Genomic DNA, 22,725 nt, shown 5'->3' on the forward strand with positions numbered 1-22,725 from the left:
AAGCATAAGCGGTGTTAGGGGTTGGAACGAGCTAAAAGAAGCATTGAAGGAAGAATTTGGAAAAAAATTATGTTCGGCGGAGATTCATAAGATATTGCGGCAGAGGCAGAAGAATCAAAAAGAAACATGCATTGAATATCTTTACAGTCTTATGGAGATAAGCAAGCCGATTAAGCTCGATGAGGAAAGTTTGGTTTCATACTTCGTAGATGGTATACCAGATAGCAAAGTAAACAAGTCAGGGCTGTATCGCGCAAAATCCATTAGGGAACTGAAGGACGAAATATATATTTACGAGAAGATGAAGGGTAAGGGAAATATAAAAGAAAATATTAACAAGGCGGCAAATAAGCAGACTCAGGGTAATTTTCAAAGAAAATGTTTTAAATGCAACAGCGAGGGCCACATTTCAAAAGACTGCAAAGGTGAAGTAGTTTGTTACAACTGCAACAAGAAAGGAAACATCTCGAAACAATGTCAAGAGAATAAATCAAAAGCTAGCGTTAAGCATGAGCCGGCTAATGTGCTAGAAGTTAAAGCTGCGAAGGGCTTAATTTACAAAATGCTGAAAGTAAGGGACATGACATTTGTTGCCATGATTGACTCAGGATGCGATTTGTGCTTGATGAGAGAGGACATTTTTAGAAGTTTGGACGGTTGAAGCTTAAACCTGTAATTAAACACCTGAGATGTATTGGCAAGGGCGAGTTGGTAACAATAGGATCTTTTGACGTCGACCTCGAATCAGACGATGTATGCTTTTCGGAAACTTCTGTTTTAGACAAAGTTGACTTGTCTCACCTGAATAAGAGTCAAAAACTAAAGGTAGAGCAGCTTGTTACAGGATATAAGCCGGTAAAATCAATTGATTCACCTGTGATCATGAAAATTGTTTTGGAAGACGACAATCCAGTTTATCAGCGCCCAAGACGCACATCGTATGAGAACAAGTGCTTTATTGAGAAGCAAGTGCAGGAATGGCTGGCAGAAGGAATTATTGTGCCCAGCTCCTCAGAGTACGCATCACCAGTTGTACTAGTTGCAAAAAAGAACGGATCCAGAAGATTTTGCTGTGATTACCGACGACTAAACCAAAAAATCAAGAAAGACAATTTTCCGATGAGTTTAATTGACGACGTTCTCGACAGGTTGCAAGGATCAAAAATATTTACTACTCTCGACATGATGAACGGATTCTTTTATGTACTGATTGACGAACAATCCAGGAAGTTTACAGCGTTCGTGACGCATAAGGGGCAGTACAAATTGACGAATGTACCGTTTGGTATATCAAACTCTCCTGCTGTATTCTGCCGATACCTAACAGCTACATTGAGGGACCTCATACAAAGTCAATCTATAGCATTGTATATAGTAAACATGGACGACATAATCGTGCCAATTAAGGACGAAAACGAGGGTCTGCTGGCGTTGGAAAAAGTTTTGAAAGTAGCTTCAAAAGCTGGATTACGCATCAAATGGGAAAAAGCGCAAATTTTGAAGAGCAAGATCAATTGTCTAGGTTACACTATTGAGAACGGAACCATAGCACCAACTAACGAGAAAATAAAAGCGGTCGTCAATTTTCCATTTCCTCAAAGCAGACAAGCTTTGCAGCGTTACTGGGGTCTGACGTCTTACATGCGCCGATTTATAAAGGATTATGCCTTAGCAGCAAAACCATTAAGCGACTTGCTGCGAGAGAAAAATAGTAGAAAAAACGAAAGGAATTTAACGTTGACTGAGGAAGGCTTAGTTTTCTTCAACTCTCTGAAGCAACTTCTAGTATCAGCACCAGTACTAAAACTGTTCGATCCGCTAGCAGAAACCGAAGTGAACACAGATGCAAGCATGTATGGCTTTGGCGGCGTTTTAATGCAAAAGGACTCAGAGGATCAACAGTTTCACCCAATAGAATTCATGAGTCGAAAGACGAATGCTTCTGAGGAAAAGTACAGTTCCTACGAGCTTGAGGTTTTAGCGATTGTAAGCGCGCTGAAAAAGTGGAGAGTCTACCTGCTCGGAAAACGATTTACAGTGATCACCGATTGCAACGCTTTTGCAATGACGATTAAAAAAGACGACCTGCCACCGCGAGTTGCAAGATGGGCCATGTCTTTGCAAGAATTCGAGTTCAAAGTGGAGCACAGAGCTGGAACCAAAATGAGGCACGTGGATGCATTAAGCCGATTGTCATGTTTTTTAATCACAGACTCCACAAAGTCACGATTGTTAAAGGCACAAAACAACGACAACTGGATTAGAGCTGTTAAATCTGTATTGAGCAGCAATGACGTATATGAAGACTTCTTTTTAAAGAATAATATTCTTTACAAAGACACAGTAAACGAATTACTGGTTGTTCCTGACTCAATGGAAGAGGAAATCATAAGCATTGCACATAAGGAGGGACACTTCGGCATCAAAAAGACTCGTGATATTTTAGAAAAGAGTTATTATATACCTGGAATCCAGCCAAAAGTCGAAAGAGTAGTCAAAGGATGCGTCGAATGTCTGATCATTGAATCCAAGCGAGGAAAAAATGAGGGATTGCTCAATCCCATTGACAAGGCTCAAGAACCTCTTGGAACGTATTATATCGACCACGTTGGACCTTTAACTGATACAAAGAAGAAATATAATCATATTTTGGCGGTCGTTGATGGATTTTCCAAATTTGTTTGGCTTTACCAACAAAATCGACGGGATCAGAAGAAGTTTTGGAAAAGCTTGACAAGCAAGCTTCAGTTTTCGGCAACCCCCGCCGAATTGTTACTGACAAGGGAAATGCATTCACTTCTGGACTGTTTAAAGAGTACTGCAGCCGCGAAGGAATTGAACTTCTTCACATCACCACCAGCATGCCTAGAGGTAACGGTCAAGTGGAAAGAATCCACAAAATTGTCATACCCATGTTGAGCAAGATGTGCCAAGAAAATCCTGCCAATTGGTATCGCCACGTAGACTGAGTTCAACAAATAATAAACAGCAGTCCACCTCGAACTACCATGTATAGTCCTTTTAAAATTTTGACTGGACTCGATATACGGAAAAAAGACGATGATTTGAGAAAACTATTTGAAGACTTAAATATAGAAGAATTAAATGACGAGCGAGAAGAGATACGTGAAAAAGCTCAGGAAAACATAGAAAAAGTGCAGCAAGAGAACAGAAAGAGCTTTAATGAGAAAAGAAAGGTTGAAACTGATTATGCTATAGGGGATTAGGTAGCAATTAAGAGGACACAGTACGGCACTGGTATGAAACTTCGCCCTACATTTTTTGGCCCGTACAAAATTACCCAAAAACTAAATTACGGACGTTATGAGGTACAGAAAGAAGGCAACCAGGAGGGGCCAAAACATACTACAACAGCCGCAGAATATATGAAAAACAAGAAAGAAAGCAAACTTCGGCAAGCCGAAGTTCATATACCCTTGCAGCTATCGCAAGAATTAAATATTTTTGAAAACATTAAAATTATGATTTACTTGCGTATATGTTTAAAAACATTGAAGCTATGACGATTTGCAGCTTAATTATTTGATTGTTCTTTTATATATTTTTATTATTTGTATGGGAGCTATATGATATAGTCGTCCGATTTTGATGAAATTTAAACCATAATTCTGAAATATTTAACCATTGCTATATGGCGAAGAACTAAAAAAAAATTAAAAAACAGCAAAGTTATAATTTTTTTCAATTATTTTTCCGATTGTTCCTATGGGAGCTATATGCTATAGTCGTCCGATTTTGATGAAATTTTAATCATAATTCTGAAATATTTAACCATTGCTATATGTCGAAGAACTAAACAAAAAATTAAAAAACAGCAAAGTTATAATTTTTTTCAATTATTTTTCCGATTGTTCCTATGGGAGCTATATGCTATAGTCGTCCGATTTTGATGAAATTTTAACCATAATTCTGAAATATTTAACCATTGCTTTATGTCGAAGAACAAAACAAAAATTTAAAAAACAGCAAATTTATAATTTTTTTTCAATTATTTTTCCGATTGTTCCTATGGGAGCTATATGCTATAGTCGTCCGATTTTGATGAAATTTAAACCATAATTCTGAAATCTTTAACCATTGCTATATGTCGAAGAACTAAACAAAAAATTAAAAAACAGCAAAGTTATAATTTTTTTTCAATTATTTTTCTGATTGTTCCTATAGGAGCTATATGCTATAGTCGTCCGATCCGGCTCGTTTCGACTTATATACTACCTGCAATAGAAAGACAACTTTTGGGAAAGTTTCATGCAGATAGCTTTAAAACTGAGAGACTAGTTTGCATATAAACGGACGGACAGACGGACGGACAGACGGACATGGCTAGATCGACTCTACTAGTGATGCTGATCAAGAATATATATACTTTATAGGGTCGGAAACGTCTCCTTCACTGCGTTGCAAACTTCTGACTGAAATTATAATACCCTCTGCAAGGGTATAAAAAGGGTTCATTCATGAAGATGCAGGATGGTCGATTGTGGGATTGGGATACTTAGTAGAATTAGTTGCCCTCTATTCGTAGTTGGTATGGGGACACACTGTTTTGAATTTCACAATAAATACAACTGATGTCATCAGCCAGATTCGCAAGCCGCATTCCATCCCTTTTTATCAGGTTGATCTATCGCCATCACTCTCTTCCTTAAGGCCCATATCAAGAAATTGCGCAATAAGTCAGTCGGTTGCGAAGATTTGTCGAAGTAAGGTCATGGTCTCCATAGAGTGCGAAAGTCGTGAAACTTAATTTGTTCAGTTTTAATTAAATAAACTCTTGTAAACTTTACCCGGAATAAATAAATAATGACTAATTTGTAATACCCTACAATAATAATAAAAAACAAGTTGGGATTAACCTTATCAACTCACATTTGGGGGCTCGTCCTAGTCTAGAAAGTGCAAGTTACTACGCCGTCCCGAGGTGTCTCAGATAAAATAAAAAGCGAGCTACGAACGCCGATGAGTGAGAGGGCAAAAAAGCAGGAGCCTTCTAAGATACCAGTTGTAAAAGGGAGACATCTTAGAATGACTGCTCCAAACAACGAGAAACAGAAACTTGAAGAAGCAAGTGGTGGTCAGAATTTCGGAGCTATGGCTACTGAAAGCTGTTCGATCGCCGAGAATCCAAGGACCCTGAAGGATCTTGTCCAGCTCCTCGCCTTAAAAATGGGAATCGATGAGCAGAACAATACCAGTAGCTCGATTACTGCGGAAAGCTTTGCAAAAATCATTCCTGAGTTTGACGGTGAATCCATACCGGTCAAGCATTGGTTTGACAATTTTAAGCAGAATGCTGAAGCTTACGGTCTGAACATAAAGCAAATGTATGTACAGGCTCGTGCCAAGATGACGAATATAGCAAAATTGTTTTTGGATTCTACTCACGTACACCAATACACCAAGATGCGTATTTTGCTGGAGACGGAGTTTAGTCGTCAATACGTGTGCAGCGCGGATCTTCATGAGCAGCTCCGTACTGGAAAAAAACGCAAGCAGGAATCTTTTCACGAGTATCTTTTGCAGATGAGGGAGATTGCAGCACTTGGCAGCATAGATGCTCGTTCTGTAATACGCTACATTGTGGATGGCCTAAATCTGAGGAGCGACTTCAAATACACTCTCTATAATTGCAAATCTTTTAGAGAGCTGCAGGAGCAGTATGAGGTTTTTGAGCGCGTAGCCGAAAAGGGAAATAAGCCGTTCCCGTCGAACGACAGTAGTTGGACCCCAAACCAGAAGAAGCAGCACGAATTTAACGACAAAAAGAGTCATTGCTTTAACTGTGGGTCTGCCGATCATTTTCGCAAGGATTGCAAGGCCGCCACGAAATGTTTTAGATGCAACAAAGAGGGTCATATGTCTAAAAATTGTCCTGAATTAGCTACTGGTGTCCAAGTTGTGAGCAGTGCGAATCGCATGAAGAAGGTCACCCTTAACGGCGTCGAAGTGTAATGCCTGGTAGATACCGGAGCCGACGTATCCGTGTTGAGAAAGTTTATCTTCAACAAAATTCCTAATGTTATCTTGGAGAAAAGTGAATCGAAGCTGCGTGGTCTTGGAAAGAAGATCACATGCCCAGTTGGACGTTTTTTTGCTGATGTCGCGGTAGACGAAGGGACGACTTCACAAAGCTTCGTTGTCATAGACGATGAAGAGATTGAATATGATGCGCTTCTCGGATATGATTTCGTCCCTAAGTTCACCCTGTCATTGTCTGCGGAAGGATACAAATTTTCTTCCCTGCAAGGGAACCAAATCAGATGAGTATTTACAATATAATTAATACAAATGACGAAATCTATGTTCCTTCCCAGTACGCAAAGGAAGTGTATATGCTGATAAAAAACTAGAAAGCAATGGATTTGGTATCAGAGGTTCCAGTTAAGCTGTGAATCGTTCAAGACGGCGAGATCATCCCATTTCGTCAGTCCCCGAGTCGATTCGCCATTGCCGAAAAAAGGATGTCGAGAAGCAGATCGATGAATGGTTAGCTGATGGAATTATATGCCCATCTACATCAAACTTTTCTAGTCGCCTGGTGCTGGTAACCAAAAAGGATATCACGCGCCGTATATGCGTTGATTTTCGAAAACTGAATTCGATGGTGCTGAGGGACTGTTTTCCCGTTTCGGTAATCGACAACGTGTTGGAAAAGCTGCAAAAAGCGAGATATTTTACAGTGATGAACTTGGAGAATGGCTTCTTTCACGTTGCTACAGAAGAGGACAGCAAGAAATACACAGCATTTATCACCCAATCAGGACTCTACGAATTCAATAGAACCCCTTTTGGATTTAGGAACTCGCCGGCTGTTTTTATTCGCTATGTAAACCACGTATTTCAAGAGCTGATGAACAAGGATGCTCTTGATTTATATATGGATGATATAATAATTCACGCCGAAACTGCAGAACATTGTTTGGAAAAGATGGCACTCGTTTTTAAAACAGCTGGAGCGTTTGGCTTAAAGATCAAGTGGCGAAAATGTCACATCTTGCAGGAAAGGATTTACTTCTTGGGCCACAACATTGAAAACGGAAACCTATGGTCTGGGCAAGAGAAGACGGCAGCAGTCAGAAAATTTTCGGTGCCGAAGAATGTCAGAGCAGTCCAAGCTTTCCTGGGGTTGACTGGATTTTTCAGGAAATTCGTCTTGAACTATTTCCAGATTGCTCTACCATTAACTGACCTGCTGCGAAAAGATGTTCGTTTTCAAATGGCTGAGCCTCAGATGAATGCATTTCAGAGTTCGAAGGATGCGCTGACAAAGGAGCCGGTTTTGAAATTGTATATCAGAGGAGCAAAAACTGAGTTACACAGACGGATTTGCAGCAGTGTTAATGCAGTGGTCGGATGGCAGACTCCACCCAATCCAGTATTGGAGCAAAAAGACAACCGAAGCTGAGTCTCGCCAGCACAGTTACATCCTAGAAGCAAGAGCCGTATATTTAGCGGTAAAGAAATTCAGACACTATTTGCTGAGATCGCCGTTTAGGTTGATATCAGATTGCGCCGCATTCAAGCAAACCCTACAGAAGGCGGATGTGCCAAGAGCACTGACGCAGTCGATAATTTATCTGCAGGACTTTGAGTTTGCAGTTGAACACCGTCCAGGCGAACGACTTAAGCACGTTGACTGTCTTAGTCGTTATCCCAATCGTGTTATGCTGGTGTCTTTAGAAATGCTAAAGGCAATAATGGAAATTCTCGCCAGCCGTCCTTATGAGGGATACAAGATGAAAGGTGGACTTGTCTATAAGGAGATAAACGGCAATGATTTACTTGTAGTCCCAAAAGTGATGGAAAAAGATGTTATTGTAGACGCCCACAATTCAGGTCACTTTGCTCTTCAAAAAACTGTACATGCTGTTCAACAATCCTATTGGATTCCTCATCTGGAGCAAAAGGTTCAGCAGGTTGTAAGCAACTGCGTAAGATGTATAATTTTTAATAAGAAACTCGGCAAAAGAGAAGGACTTTTAAACTGTACTGACAAAGGTGATCAGCCGCTTCATACGCTGCACGTTGATCATTTGGGTCCCATGGATGCGACTGGAAAGCAATATAAATACATATTTGCAATGGTGAACTCAATCACGAAGTTTATAAGTGACGTATTACCAAATACTCCAGACATCAAGCCTAACACCCAGCCTGTATATCCCGAGATACCCATTACTTCATTTGTCAAACATAACACCCAAACTGTATATCCCGAGATACCCATTAATTAATTTGTCAAACATAACATTTCAGAGCCTACTATAGGAGTTATTCAAATATATCAGACATAAACATTTCCCGTTAGACATAAACATTTCCCACGCCTGTTACCAACAGTCCCCTTATTATAAACGTTTCACACGCCTTTACCTACGACAGCAGACATAAACAAGAGGTAAACTTTTAAACAAAGGGTCCAGCAAGAGAACCCATTCATTAGCATAAAAGCTTTGACCAATCCAAATTTAATAAACGAAAGATGCAGCCTGACAACCCACCATAAAACCCACCCATAAAAAAAAATTTATTAAACTGTAAAAATGGAAATGCCATCAACATCAGCTGCAGCCACAGCCGCAAAAGCAACACAAATTCTTACAGACGTGGCCGTGAACCATTTTCTTCTGCAACTTAAGCAGATAAACAAATTTAATGGAGACCCACTCTACTTGGCTCTCTTCATAAAGGAAGTTGACGAACTAGTTTACCATTATCCGACAACATCAGAAGCCCAACATCAAATTATACAAGCAGCCATCCGAAACCTTCTAATAGGACGAGTCCGAACATTGTTGATGAGAAATATACCACAGGACTAAAAGGAATTAAGGACTTTACTTATCAGCGAATACAACAGCGCAACACCTCCACATCGGATGATTATGGAATTACGTGAGACTAAATATAAAAATAATTTACGTAGATTTGTCGAAGAATTAGAAGAACAAACAAGTAGAATTTGTTGTAAACTCAGCTTAGATAACAATTCATCAAACAAGGTTTTAGTTTCAAGAACTTTGAATGATACATTAGCTGAAGTGATTCGCGAAAAATTGCCAGTACAAACATATATTACGTTGAGCAAATTTGATATATCAACTCCTCTTAAATTAAAACAAGCTGCCCAAGCTGTAGGATTGTTTGTAGATAAACCTTTAAATACCCGCTCGCATACATCCCAAAACTCTAATGATGACGACGAACATCCATACTTTAGATCAGCAAGAAACTTTAACCCAAATAATCAGTCCGATAATAGTCAAGGAGAAAGAATCCAATATAATAACTACCAAAATCGATATAACAACAATCAACAGAGACAGAACAAGTTCGACTCAAATAGGAACTGGGGTAATAATATCAGTTATATAAATAATTCTTCTAGCAACAACGTAGAACTGAGCCAATGGACACAATTGAAAATTTTCAGACAACAGCCTCGGAAGAAACACCACCGCAATAAAAATTAAAATTGATAACAAACTATGCCTCTGTCTTATTGATACAGGCTCAAGCATAAATTTAATAAATGAAAACTTTTTGAAATATCCAACTAAAAATATTTTGACAAAAGTCCAAACGATAGGAGAATCAGTAACTTTAGAGAAATATATCGAATTTAGCATACCAAAATTATTTTCATCCAAGCAAACATTTTTTTTAAAAAACTTTTCAAATCATTATGATATTCTTATAGGAAGAAAAATTGTAAAAGAAGCCTCAGCCAGAATTGATTTCATGAGAAACACTATTATAAATAAATATAACAGAGGAACGTAATCAAACCTTTTCAAGTGTAACAAACGATGACGAATATATTTATGCCATGCAAACAGACTTAATAAATAATTATTTAAGAGACGATCACTTAAATAATGATGAAAAAACTGAACTTCATTATTTAATGTCCAAGTATTTTGATATTCAGTATCGCGAAGGTGACAATTTGACTTTCACGAACGAAATCAAACACATAATAAAAACAAAACATGAAGAACCGATTTATAGGAGACCATATAGTTATCCGTACATTTATGACACAGAAGTAGAAAAAAATTTGAGGAAATGATAAATCAAGGTATTATCAGAAAATCAAAATCTCCTTATTGTAGTCCTATTGTAATGGTACCAAAGAAAAAGGATGCATCGGGCATTCCCAAATTTCGTATGGCCATTGATTACAGAGGACTCAATGAAATAACCATAAATGACAAATTTCCTATTCCAAACATGGATGAAATATTAGATAAATTAGGTAAATGTCAATACTTTACAACATTAGACCTAGCTAAAGGATTCTATCAAATTGAAATGGACCCAGGATATATACAAAAAACTGCATTTTCCACCAAGAAAGGTCACTATGAGTATACTAGGATGCCATTTGGTCTAAAAAATGCCCCCGCGACCTTTCAGCGTTGCACGAATAATATTTTATACGACATAATAGGTACCCATTGTCTTGTGTATTTGGACGATATTGTCATATTTTCAACCTCTTTGCAAGAGCATATCCAATCTCTAAGAAAAGTATTCGAACGTCTTCGCAGATCAAATCTTAAACTGCAATTAGATAAATGTGAGCTTATGACATATAATTACAACTGAAGGAATCAAAGCAAATCCAAAATAGATTCAAGCTATTCAAGATTTTAAAATTCCAAACTCTCCGAAACAAATTAAATCGTTTTTAGGCCTTTGCGGATTTTATCGCAAATTCATAAAAGACTTTGCAAAAATCGCAAAACCAATGACTCTTTGTTTAAAGAAAGAAGCCAAAATAAATGTTAAAGATCCCACTTATAACGAAGCATTTGAAAAATTAAAAACTCTAATAAGTAACGACCCAATTCTCACATATCCAGATTTCGAAAAAAAGTTTGATTTAACCGCGATGCAAGCAATTATGCATTAGGTGCTGTTTTATCACAAGAAGGTAAGCCTATTTGTTTCGCCAGTAGAACTTTAAATGAACATGAGTTAAATTACGCAGCTATTGAAAAGGAATTACTAGCTATAGTATGGGCAACCAAATATTTCCGCCCTTATCTTTTTGGAAGAAGTTTTAAAATATGCTCAGACCATAAACCGCTTGTTTGGTTACATAATATTAGAGAACCTAATATGAAGTTACAACGTTGGAAAATTAAACTTAGAGAGTTTGATTATGAAATAAAATACATAAAAGGAAAAGAGAATCACGTAGCAGATGCTTTATCAAGAATTACAAAAAAAAGGAAACTAAAGATAAAAAATTTGAAGAAGTTTTTCAAAATGATGATGATTTAGAAACTACTGCAGCAACAGTGCATAGTGCACAAGAAGATAATGGCAATTGCATACAGATCACTGAACGACCTTTTAACGTTTTTAATCACCAACTAGTATTTGAAAAAGGAAATAAAGACTCTAACGAACTTACTCACTACTTTAACAAAACTATTAACAAAATAATTTACAGTGACATGACTGACCGTTTAGCAAAAGATATAATTATAAAATTCATATGTGGACACAATTTTGTTATGTTCATTAATAATGACGAAGACTTTGCTATCTTTCAACGAGCCTATATGGATTTAATTAAACCAAACACTGGTACAAAATTAATGAAAACTTCAGTAATACTTCCCAACTTGTCCACATATGCAAACTTCCACGAAAAAATATTAGAAATACACGAAAAGACGATACACCAAGGCATTAAAAAGACGTATGACGATTTTAAAACTAAATATTATTTCCCAGACGCACAAAACTTATTCAAAACATTATAAATAAATGCGAGGCCTGTAATTTATGCAAAGCAGAGCACAGAAAAATTGCACTCCCTTTTGAAAAGACTCCTGGAACTCAAAATATTCGTGATAAATATGTTATTGACTATTATTTTATTGACCAAAGTAAATTTTGACATGTATTGACATTCATTCAAAATTCATTTCTATTATAGAAACAAAAACCACAGACTGGATTGAAAGTAAACAAGAAAGAAAGCAAACTTCGGCAAGCCGAAGTTCATATACCCTTGCAGCTATTGCAAGAATTAAACATTTTTGAAAACATTAAAATTATAATTTACTTGCGTATATGTTTAAAAACATTGAAGCTATGATGATTTGCAGCTCAATTATTTGATAGGTCTTTTATATATTTTTATTGTTCCTATGGGAGCTATATGATATAGTCGTCCGACTTTGATGAAACTTAAACCGTAAATTGGAAATATTTAACCATTACTAAATGTCGAAGAACTAAACAAAAAATTAAAAAACAGAAAAATTATAATTTTTTTTCATTTATTTCTCCGATTGTTCCTATTGAAGCTATATGATATAGTCGTCCGACTTTGATGAAATTTAAACCGTTAATCGAAAATATTTAACTATTACTAAATGTCGAAGAACTAAACAAAAAACTAAAAAACAGAAAAGTTATAATTTTTTTTCATTTATTTTTCCGATTGTTCCTATGGGAGCTATATGCTATAGTCGTTCGATTTTGATGAAATTTAAACCGTAAATCGGAAATATTTAACCATTACTAAATGTCGAAGAACTAAACAAAAAATTAAAAAACAGCGAAGTTATAATTTATTTTCATTTATTTTTCCGATTGTTCCTATGGGAGCTATATGCTATAGTCGTCCGATTTTGATAAAATTTAAACCATAATTCTGAAATATTTAACCATTGCTATATGTCGAAGAACTAAACAAAAAATTAAAAAACAGCAAAGTTATAATTTTTTTTCATTTATTTTTCCGATTGTTCCTATGGGAGCTATATGCTATAGTCGTCCGATCCGGCTCGTTCCGACTTATATACTACCTGCAATAGAAAGACAACTTTTGGGAAAGTTTCATGCAGATAGCTTTAAAACTGAGAGACTAGTTTGCATATAAACGGACGGACAGACGGACAGACGGACGGACAGACGGACATGGCTAGATCGACTCGCCTAGTGATGCTGATCAAGAATATATATACTTTATAGGGTCGGAGATGTCTCCTTCACTGCGTTGCAAACTTCTGACTGAAATTATAATACCCTCTGCAAGGGTATAAAAAGCATTACTCAAAATTTGCTGTATGATAGGTAAGCCGAAAACTATTAAAATGGATCAAGATCCCGGCCTAGTATCGAAATGTTTACAAAACTGGCTACAGATAGAAAATATTAATATTGAAATCACTAGTAGTAAAAGCGGTATAACTGACATAGAAAGGGTTCATAAAACAATTAACGAAAAACTTAGAATCATAAATACACTCTCAGATGCTGAAGACAAATTAATGAATATAGAAAAAGCAACGTATGTCTACAATCACGAAATAACCCATGATGCCACTGGTAAAACTGGACGAAAAGCATTGGAAAGAAACTAATAGGGGTCATAAAGTAATAAAGCACATAAGTAAATTTAAAAAAGCTAAAGCGCAAAATCTCTCTAATCATTCCAGGGAATCTGACAATACTGACTCTGACTTTGACCAATCCAAATTTAATAAACGAAAGATGCAGCCTGACAACCCACCATAAAACCCACCCATAAAAAAAAATTTATTAAACTGTAAAAATGGAAATGCCATCAACATCAGCTGCAGCCACAGCCGCAAAAGCAACACAAATTCTTACAGACGTGGCCATGAACCATTTTCTTCTGCAACTTAAGCAGATAAACAAATTTAATGGAGACCCACTCTACTTGGCTCTCTTCATAAAGGAAGTTGACGAACTAGTTTACCATTATCCGACAACATCAGAAGCCCAACATCAAATTATACAAGCAGCCATCCGAAACCTTCTAATAGGACGAGTCCGAACATTGTTGATGAGAAATATACCACAGGACTAAAAGGAATTAAGGACTTTACTTATCAGCGAATACAACAGCGCAACACCTCCACATCGGATGATTATCGAATTACGTGAGACTAAATATAAAAATAATTTACGTAGATTTGTCGAAGAATTAGAAGAACAAACAAGTAGAATATGTTGTAAACTCAGCTTAGATAACAATTCATCAAACAAGGTTTTAGTTTCAAGAACTTTGAATGATACATTAGCTGAAGTGATTCGCAAAAAATTGCCAGTACAAACATATATTACGTTGAGCAAATTTGATATATCAACTCCTCTTAAATTAAAACAAGCTGCCCAAGCTGTAGGATTGTTTGTAGATAAACCTTTAAATACCCGCTCGCATACATCCCAAAACTCTAATGATGATGACGAACATCCATACTTTAGATCAGCAAGAAACTTTAACCCAAATAATCAGTCCGATAATAGTCAAGGAGAAAGAATCCAAAATAATAACTACCAAAATCGATATAACAACAATCAACAGAGACAGAACAAGTTCGACTCAAATAGGAACTGGGGTAATAATATCAGTTATAAAAATAATTCTTCTAGCAATCAATATTATTCTAGATCTTTTCAAAATAATCAAGTACAAAATGCCCAGACTACTCAAAGTACTAATATTCCCCAAAAAGACTCAGGTCAACAACGTAGAACTGAGCCAATGGACACAATTGAAAATTTTCAGACAACAGCCTCGGAAGAAACACCACCGCAATAAAAATTAAAATTGATAACAAACTATGCCTCTGTCTTATTGATACAGGCTCAAGCATAAATTTAATAAATGAAAACTTTTTGAAATATCCAACTAAAAATATTTTGACAAAAGTCCAAACGATAGGAGAATCAGTAACTTTAGAGAAATATATCGAATTTAGCATACCAAAATTATTTTCATCCAAGCAAACATTTTTTTTAAAAAACTTTTCAAATCATTATGATATTCTTATAGGAAGAAAAATTGTAAAAGAAGCCTCAGCCAGAATTGATTTCATGAGAAACACTATTATTCTAAATAATTACGAATTCCCAATGATAAATATAACAGAGGAACGTAATCAAACCTTTTCAAGTGTAACAAACGATGACGAATATATTTATGCCATGCAAACAGACTTAACAAATAATTATTTAAGAGACGATCACTTAAATAATGATGAAAAAACTGAACTTCATTATTTAATGTCCAAGTATTTTGATATTCAGTATCGCGAAGGTGACAATTTGACTTTCACGAACGAAATCAAACACATAATAAAAACAAAACATGAAGAACCGATTTATAGGAGACCATATAGTTATCCGTACATTTATGACACAGAAGTAGAAAAACAATTTGAGGAAATGATAAATCAAGGTATTATCAGAAAATCAAAATCTCCTTATTGTAGTCCTATTGTAATGGTACCAAAGAAAAAGGATGCATCGGGCATTCCCAAATTTCGTATGGCCATTGATTACAGAGGACTCAATGAAATAACCATAAATGACAAATTTCCTATTCCAAACATGGACGAAATATTAGATAAATTAGGTAAATGTCAATACTTTACAACATTAGACCTAGCTAAAGGATTCTATCAAATTGAAATGGACCCAGGATATATACAAAAAACTGCATTTTCCACCAAGAAAGGTCACTATGAGTATACTAGGATGCCATTTGGTCTAAAAAATGCCCCCGCGACCTTTCAGCGTTGCACGAATAATATTTTATACGACATAATAGGTACCCATTGTCTTGTGTATTTGGACGATATTGTCATATTTTCAACCTCTTTGCAAGAGCATATCCAATCTCTAAGAAAAGTATTCGAACGTCTTCGCAGATCAAATCTTAAACTGCAATTAGATAAATGTGAGCTTATGACATATAATTACAACTGAAGGAATCAAAGCAAATCCAAAATAGATTCAAGCTATTCAAGATTTTAAAATTCCAAACTCTCCGAAACAAATTAAATCGTTTTTAGGCCTTTGCGGATTTTATCGCAAATTCATAAAAGACTTTGCAAAAATCGCAAAACCAATGACTCTTTGTTTAAAGAAAGAAGCCAAAATAAATGTTAAAGATCCCACTTATAACGAAGCATTTGAAAAATTAAAAACTCTAATAAGTAACGAACCAATTCTCACATATCCAGATTTCGAAAAAAAGTTTGATTTAACCGCGATGCAAGCAATTATGCATTAGGTGCTGTTTTATCACAAGAAGGTAAGCCTATTTGTTTCGCCAGTAAAACTTTAAATGAACATGAGTTAAATTACGCAGCTATTGAAAAGGAATTACTAGCTATAGTATGGGCAACCAAATATTTCCGCCCTTATCTTTTTGGAAGAAGTTTTAAAATATGCTCAGACCATAAACCGCTTGTTTGGTTACATAATATTAGAGAACCTAATATGAAGTTACAACGTTGGAAAATTAAACTTAGAGAGTTTGATTATGAAATAAAATACATAAAAGGAAAAGAGAATCACGTAGCAGATGCTTTATCAAGAATTACAAAAAAAGGAAACTAAAGATAAAAAATTTGAAGAAGTTTTTCAAAATGATGATGATTTAGAAACTACTGCAGCAACAGTGCATAGTGCACAAGAAGATAATGGCAATTGCATACAGATCACTGAACGACCTTTTAACGTTTTTAATCACCAACTAGTATTTGAAAAAGGAAATAAAGACTCTAACGAACTTACTCACTACTTTAACAAAACTATTAACAAAATAATTTACAGTGACATGACTGACCGTTTAGCAAAAGATATAATTATAAAATTCATATGTGGACACAATTTTGTTATGTTCATTAATAATGACGAAGACTTTGCTATCTTTCAACGAGCCTATATGGATTTAATTAAACCAAACACTGGTACAAAATTAATGAAAACTTCAGTAATACTTCCCAACTTGTCCACATATGCAAACTTCCACGAAAAAATATTAGAAATACACGAAAAGACGATACACCAAGGCATTAAAAAGACGTATGACGATTTTAAAACTAAATATTATTTCCCAGACGCACAAAACTTGTTCAAAACATTATAAATAAATGCGAGGCCTGTAATTTATGCAAAGCAGAGCACAGAAAAATTGCACTCCCTTTTGAAAAGACTCCTGGAACTCAAAATATTCGTGAAAAATATGTTATTGACTATTATTTTATTGACCAAAGTAAATTTTGACATGTATTGACATTCATTCAAAATTCATTTCTATTATAGAAACAAAAACCACAGACTGGATTGAAAGTAAAAAAGCATTACTCAAAATTTGCTGTATGATAGGTAAGCCGAAAACTATTAAAATGGATCAAGATCCCGGCCTAGTATCGAAATGTTTACAAAACTGGCTACAGATAGAAAATATTAATATTGAAATCACTAGTAGTAAAAACGGTATAGCTGACATAGAAAGGGTTCATAAAACAATTAACGAAAAACTTAGAATCATAAATACACTCTCAGATGCTGAAGACAAATTAATGAATATAGAAAAAGCAACGAATGTCTACAATCACGAAATAACCCATGATGCCACTGGTAAAACTGGACGAAAAGCATTGGAAAGAAACTAATAGGGGTCATAAAGTAATAAAGCACATAAGTAAATTTAAAAAAGCTAAAGCGCAAAATCTCTCTAATCATTCCAGGGAATCTGACAATACTGACTCTGATTTTGAAAATGATCATGATAATGACGTGGACGAATGTAACATCGACAACAGCTCAACAAATTAGTATTACACCTATCACTTCAAATAACGGTTATTTACTTCTGAACACAGGGATTGTAAAAATACGTTTAAGTTAGGAACATCATATGATACAGATTAATCAAACAAAAATATTAGAAACATACCAGGACTTTATGAAATACGAAAACAAGTTTGATTACGTTCCAGATATTGGCTTAGCACTAAAACAACTAAAACATGAAATCAAGGGAATTATTTCTACACAAAGACAAAAACGAGGATTAATTAATATTGTAGGAGCAGTTCCTATAAATACTTATTTGGAACATTAACAGAAGACGATAAAAAAGAACTAAAAGATTAATTAGAACATTTACAAGATCAAGTAATTGAAAATAAAGATTTTAATGAAAAAGTTACAGTAATAAATAAACAATCCGAAGATATAAAAAGACTTGTGAAAGATGAAGAAGAAATGGATGCATTACATATTTTTAGATATTCATTAAACATTTTCCTTGAGTATATTGAAGATTTACAAATGGGATTACAATTAACAAGAATAGGAATATTCAATCCTAAAATATTGAAACATGAAGAGTTGGATGATATAGACGAAGAAAAACTTTTATCAATCAAAACTTCAGCTTGGATAAGTAGCCAGACTAAAGACACTTTTATTTTAGTTCATATACCAACTTCATTTAAGGAAACCCAAAAATATAGAATTATAAAATACCCAGATAATATAGGCCGACAAATTGACATATATGATAACTTTGAATATTTTGTTACTGATAAAAACATTGTTTTTTATTTAGAAAATACACCAAGTTTAAACCAAAAATTTATAATCACTGATCAATGTATCTCTCAAATTCTTACTAATCAACTAGCGAATTGTCAACACACGTCTATATCAGAAAATGAATCTATAAAGTATATTGAACCGAACATCATTATAACTTTTAATTAAAGCAAAACACAAATTAAACAAGATTGTGAAATATTCAACAAAACGATACAGGGAAACAACATAATACAACAGCAGCACCAGCAGCAGCGATGCAGCGGCAGCGACGCGACGATGGAGACAGAACGACAGCGGCAGCGTGAGAACGACAGCGGCAGCGCCAGAACGTCAGCGGCAGAAGAGCAACGGCAGCAACAAGCAAGCGAAAGACCGTTGACCGCCCGCTAGCTGCCTCAGCTCAACAGCCGCCGCCCCTACCACTGCGCTAGATAAAATGCAGCGCTCACATCCGGAGCGCAACAAGCGGACCAACCAAAACCGCTGCCGTCGGCTACGGTACTTCCGCGTCTGCCAACGGCATGCTGACGCCGGAGGACCGGAGTTGGTTAAGAGGCCAACCCACCAGTATTTAAGAGCTCACTTTTGTAACCACCGTAGTACTGTGTGGACCTAATATTAGACTATCACAATAAAATAATAACGTAATCCGAAGATAAAGTTGTTGCCTTTTTTGAGAACTGGAAAGAACAAGTGGGCAAGATGCAGCTGATGAACACCACCATAAGATAATATAGGGGAGCTTCGTACCCCCACCGGCCATGACAGGCCTTAACTGGCGCCCGAGCAGATTCCACTTTCTCGCGAAAGTGGGACCCAAATTTTTGCGGGTACCCCCCGACACAAAACAAAGAGAATAAAAATGTGTTAAGAAAAAAAGAAAAAGCAAGAAAACATAAAAAATTAAAAAAGCTACGGGTACCCTGTGAATAATTATTAAATATAAAAAATAAAAAATAAAAAAAAAAAAAAACCCAAAAATGGGAAAAAATTAAAATGAAACGAAAAACCCAAAAAAGGGTATAAAGTATTTAATACGGCGTTGTGTGTGTGAAGCGAAAAACCCAAAAAAGGGTAAAAAATTATTTAATACAGCGTTGTGTATGTGATAGTGCGCAAAAATGTGTGTAATACAACTACCCGCCGCGGTGAGGATGCTGCCTTTCGCAGCTGGCATTCCCCACGGGCGCAAAAAAAGTTGTAATAAAATAATAAAACAGTGAACCTGCCGCGGCGATATGTCCACGCACCTCTCAGTGTGGCGTATTCGCGGGCACAAAAAATTCTGTATAAAATAAAAGAAGCAATAACCCGCTGCGGCGTTAAGTCCACTTAAGTGGGTAGCTTAATCGCGAGCGCAAAAATTGCACTATAAAAAAAAGAGAGAAAAAGGCTTTGGCAACAAAAAATAATTATTTTAGTTTGAGAAAGGAGATAGCACTGGAAAATAATTGGGAACACTTTTTTTCCAATTCTTTTTTAGTGTTGTTTCGGGTTTCAAACTAGGAAAAAAGCCGAAGGTGATAATAAAATTAAAATAATAATAAAACAAAAAGTGGTGTGTGGCAATCTGCTGGAAAGGCTCACGAATGCGGAATGCATTCAAAAAGGGCTGCCCAGTGGATTGTGTGGCAACCGTACCTTAGTAGGCAAAACGCCAGAACGGACAAATACGGACCATCGCGCCCAGTACCCAATAACCGCACTAAGAAAAAACTCACACAAAGTATTAACGCACAACGCCCCAAGAAAAAAAATCTTACAAAACCATACGAATTTTTCAAAAAACAAAATACTAATAAAAAATTTAATTTCAGAACTCTTTAAGAACACCACAAGACTACAAGAAAACGGCCAAAAAACACACACAAATCAGAAAAAACCACAGAATCTTTGCGAAGTGAAAAAGAAACCAACGGGTGAGTGAAACGTTTAAATAAAACAATTTCCCCTGAATAAATAAAAAATATAAAAAAATAGTAAGGAGACAAACTGTTACCCGTTAGGCCCATCTGCATTTTTCTTTTTAAAAAATAAAATACACGGCCTGACCAAAGGAAATTCTTTTTAAAATACTTAGCAAAAAAATCAGGAAATAAAAAATGGAGGAAATGAAGGAAGTATTAAAACGCCTTGATGCCTCCATGACAATCTTGACTGCAGAGATGAAGGACGAGGCTAAGAAAGTAGGGAATAGAATAGGTACTTTCGAATCCGATTTTGGAAAACGTAACCCGGTGGCGGAAATACCGCTACCGCTAACACACCCACGCACTGAATACGAGCTTAAGGAATCATCAGTCATACCAGATTGTGTAAAAGAATTAGTAACATTTGAGGGAGACCCCGAGAAATACGTCTCTTGGCTCTTCAAGACGATAGAAGGGTCACTGTTAAGACAAGGTCGGGAAAAATTTTCCATAAGTCCCACTTGAGAAGTTAATTTATGGGCAATAAAAACACTCATTTTTCACGCTCACTAATAGCACCCCCGCCGTTAGCAATGGGCTGGTAACAGAATATCCCTGAAATTTTATAACTTTTAAATGTCACTTCAATAATAAAAGGGAAAAGTGTATTTATCGTTTCACAAGCTCAAAAATAATTACAAAATAACCACACCAAAATACCATCAAATGCTAACATAAAAAAAACATATAAAAAGAAAAAAAAGATAACAAAATTAATCTAAACATATAAAATAAAGGAAACCAAACTAAAACACAAACAAATTTAGACATATAAAAATAAGAGAAACACAATAAAAACACAAAACCAATCTAGACCCATAAGAAAAACACAGGAAAATTTTTTTACAACACTAACAGACTTAACACAAAATTCACAACAAAAACAAACTTAAACACAAAAAAACTAACAAACCTAAAAACAAAAAACACAAAAAAACCTTACAGAGAAACACACTGAACTAAAACAATATCAAACCTGAGCATATAAACTAAAATAAACTAAATTAAAAAACAAATAAGAGAACCTAAATTAAAGTAATGAAATTAAACAATATCGAATATAAAACTTTCAAAATAATATAAACTTAGCTTAATACCAAAAAATTAAAATCAAAAATTTAGAAACAACACAAACAACACCAACACGAAATATCTAGACTAAGAACTATTAATCACCTAACTATAAGAATTTATTACCCTTTTTTTTCGGCACTACAAGCGTGTCCACGCTCTACGTAGCGACCGCACTTCATATTTTCAAATAAGACGCACCAGTTGTCCCCTTACAACAGGGTACCGTCTGGCGAACCAACGGTGTTTTTAAGCTGGCCCATATTATCGATCTAGGCCGCATTAAGCAAGTCATCGACCAAACAACCAACGAAGCTACGATAATCACCGACCAACGGATCAATGCTTTGGTCTTCCACTACCTGCAACACGCATCAGAGGGCATGGATAGCACACCAGCACGGAGGCCACGATCAATCGGCTGGCTAGGATCAGCCTGGAAATGGGTAGCAGGGTCACCTGATAGGTCTGACTGGAACGCGATCTTAAAAACAGAAGACGACATAACCAGGAACAATAACCAGCAGATCCGGATAAATACCAAACTCTTTGACTCGACACACGAATCACTCCAAAGATTAAACGACGTCATCGGAAGAGTCAACGCAATAGACGGCGATTTCCATGTCACAACCGCCGTACTCCACAAGGCAATAATAATAGCGGACCAAGTCAGTGAAATACTAAGAGCCTGCCAACTGGCAAAGACTGACGTGGTGAACACGAATCTATTGGACCACGAGGAAATAGACGAAATTTTGACAGAGGTAGAAAGCCTTCCTTATCAGAACGTGGTCGAAGCCGTTGAATTCTCTCGACCAACAATCCTCACGAATGGAACTACATTATTATATATCTTGAATAATTTACCCAACGGTATCCGACGGCAAACAGGTTGTGCTGAAGTACAACAAACTGGCCATGAATAAGGTGGAAACATACGCCCTTCTTGGGAATTGCGTATCCATCGGCAATACAACTGTCTGCCGAGAAAAAGACCTATACAAACTGGAGGAGGATAGCTGTATTCCAAGACTTCTTAAAGGAGGTCAAGCTGCATGCGACTATCTTAGGACAAACCAACAAACGGTGGAACTCATCGATGACGGGACAATCTTCCTGACGAACTTCAATGGCACAATATCCACTCCAACAAAAGAACACCACCTGGAAGGCTCTTACGTCGTACAATTTGACAACGAAACGGTCACAATCGGTGACCGGAATTTCAGCAGTTATTCGTCAACGCACTTGATGGCAATGCCAGCGG

At 36.1% G+C, this 22,725-nt stretch overlaps 1 protein-coding gene across 1 annotated transcript; it reads left to right on the forward strand.

The window, feature by feature from the left end:
- The first annotated feature begins 21,460 nt into the window (after positions 1-21,460).
- On the forward strand, positions 21,461-22,385 carry LOC121467120. The gene has a single exon (XM_041708370.1). It carries the CDS (start codon positions 21,839-21,841, stop codon positions 22,382-22,384), a length of 546 nt encoding a protein of 181 aa, XP_041564304.1. The 5' UTR covers positions 21,461-21,838; the 3' UTR covers position 22,385.
- The last annotated feature ends 340 nt before the right edge of the window (positions 22,386-22,725 follow it).

The sequence above is a fragment of the Drosophila elegans genome, unplaced genomic scaffold (genome assembly GCF_018152505.1).
Source record: "Drosophila elegans isolate 14027-0461.03 unplaced genomic scaffold, ASM1815250v1 contig_119, whole genome shotgun sequence".
Taxonomy (NCBI): Eukaryota; Metazoa; Arthropoda; class Insecta; order Diptera; family Drosophilidae; genus Drosophila; species Drosophila elegans.

What these genes read in the sequence shown, in the direction of transcription:
- LOC121467120 (XM_041708370.1), top strand. Translation starts at nt 21,839, where the DNA reads ATGGATAGCACACCAGCACGGAGGCCACGATCAATCGGCTGGCTAGGA.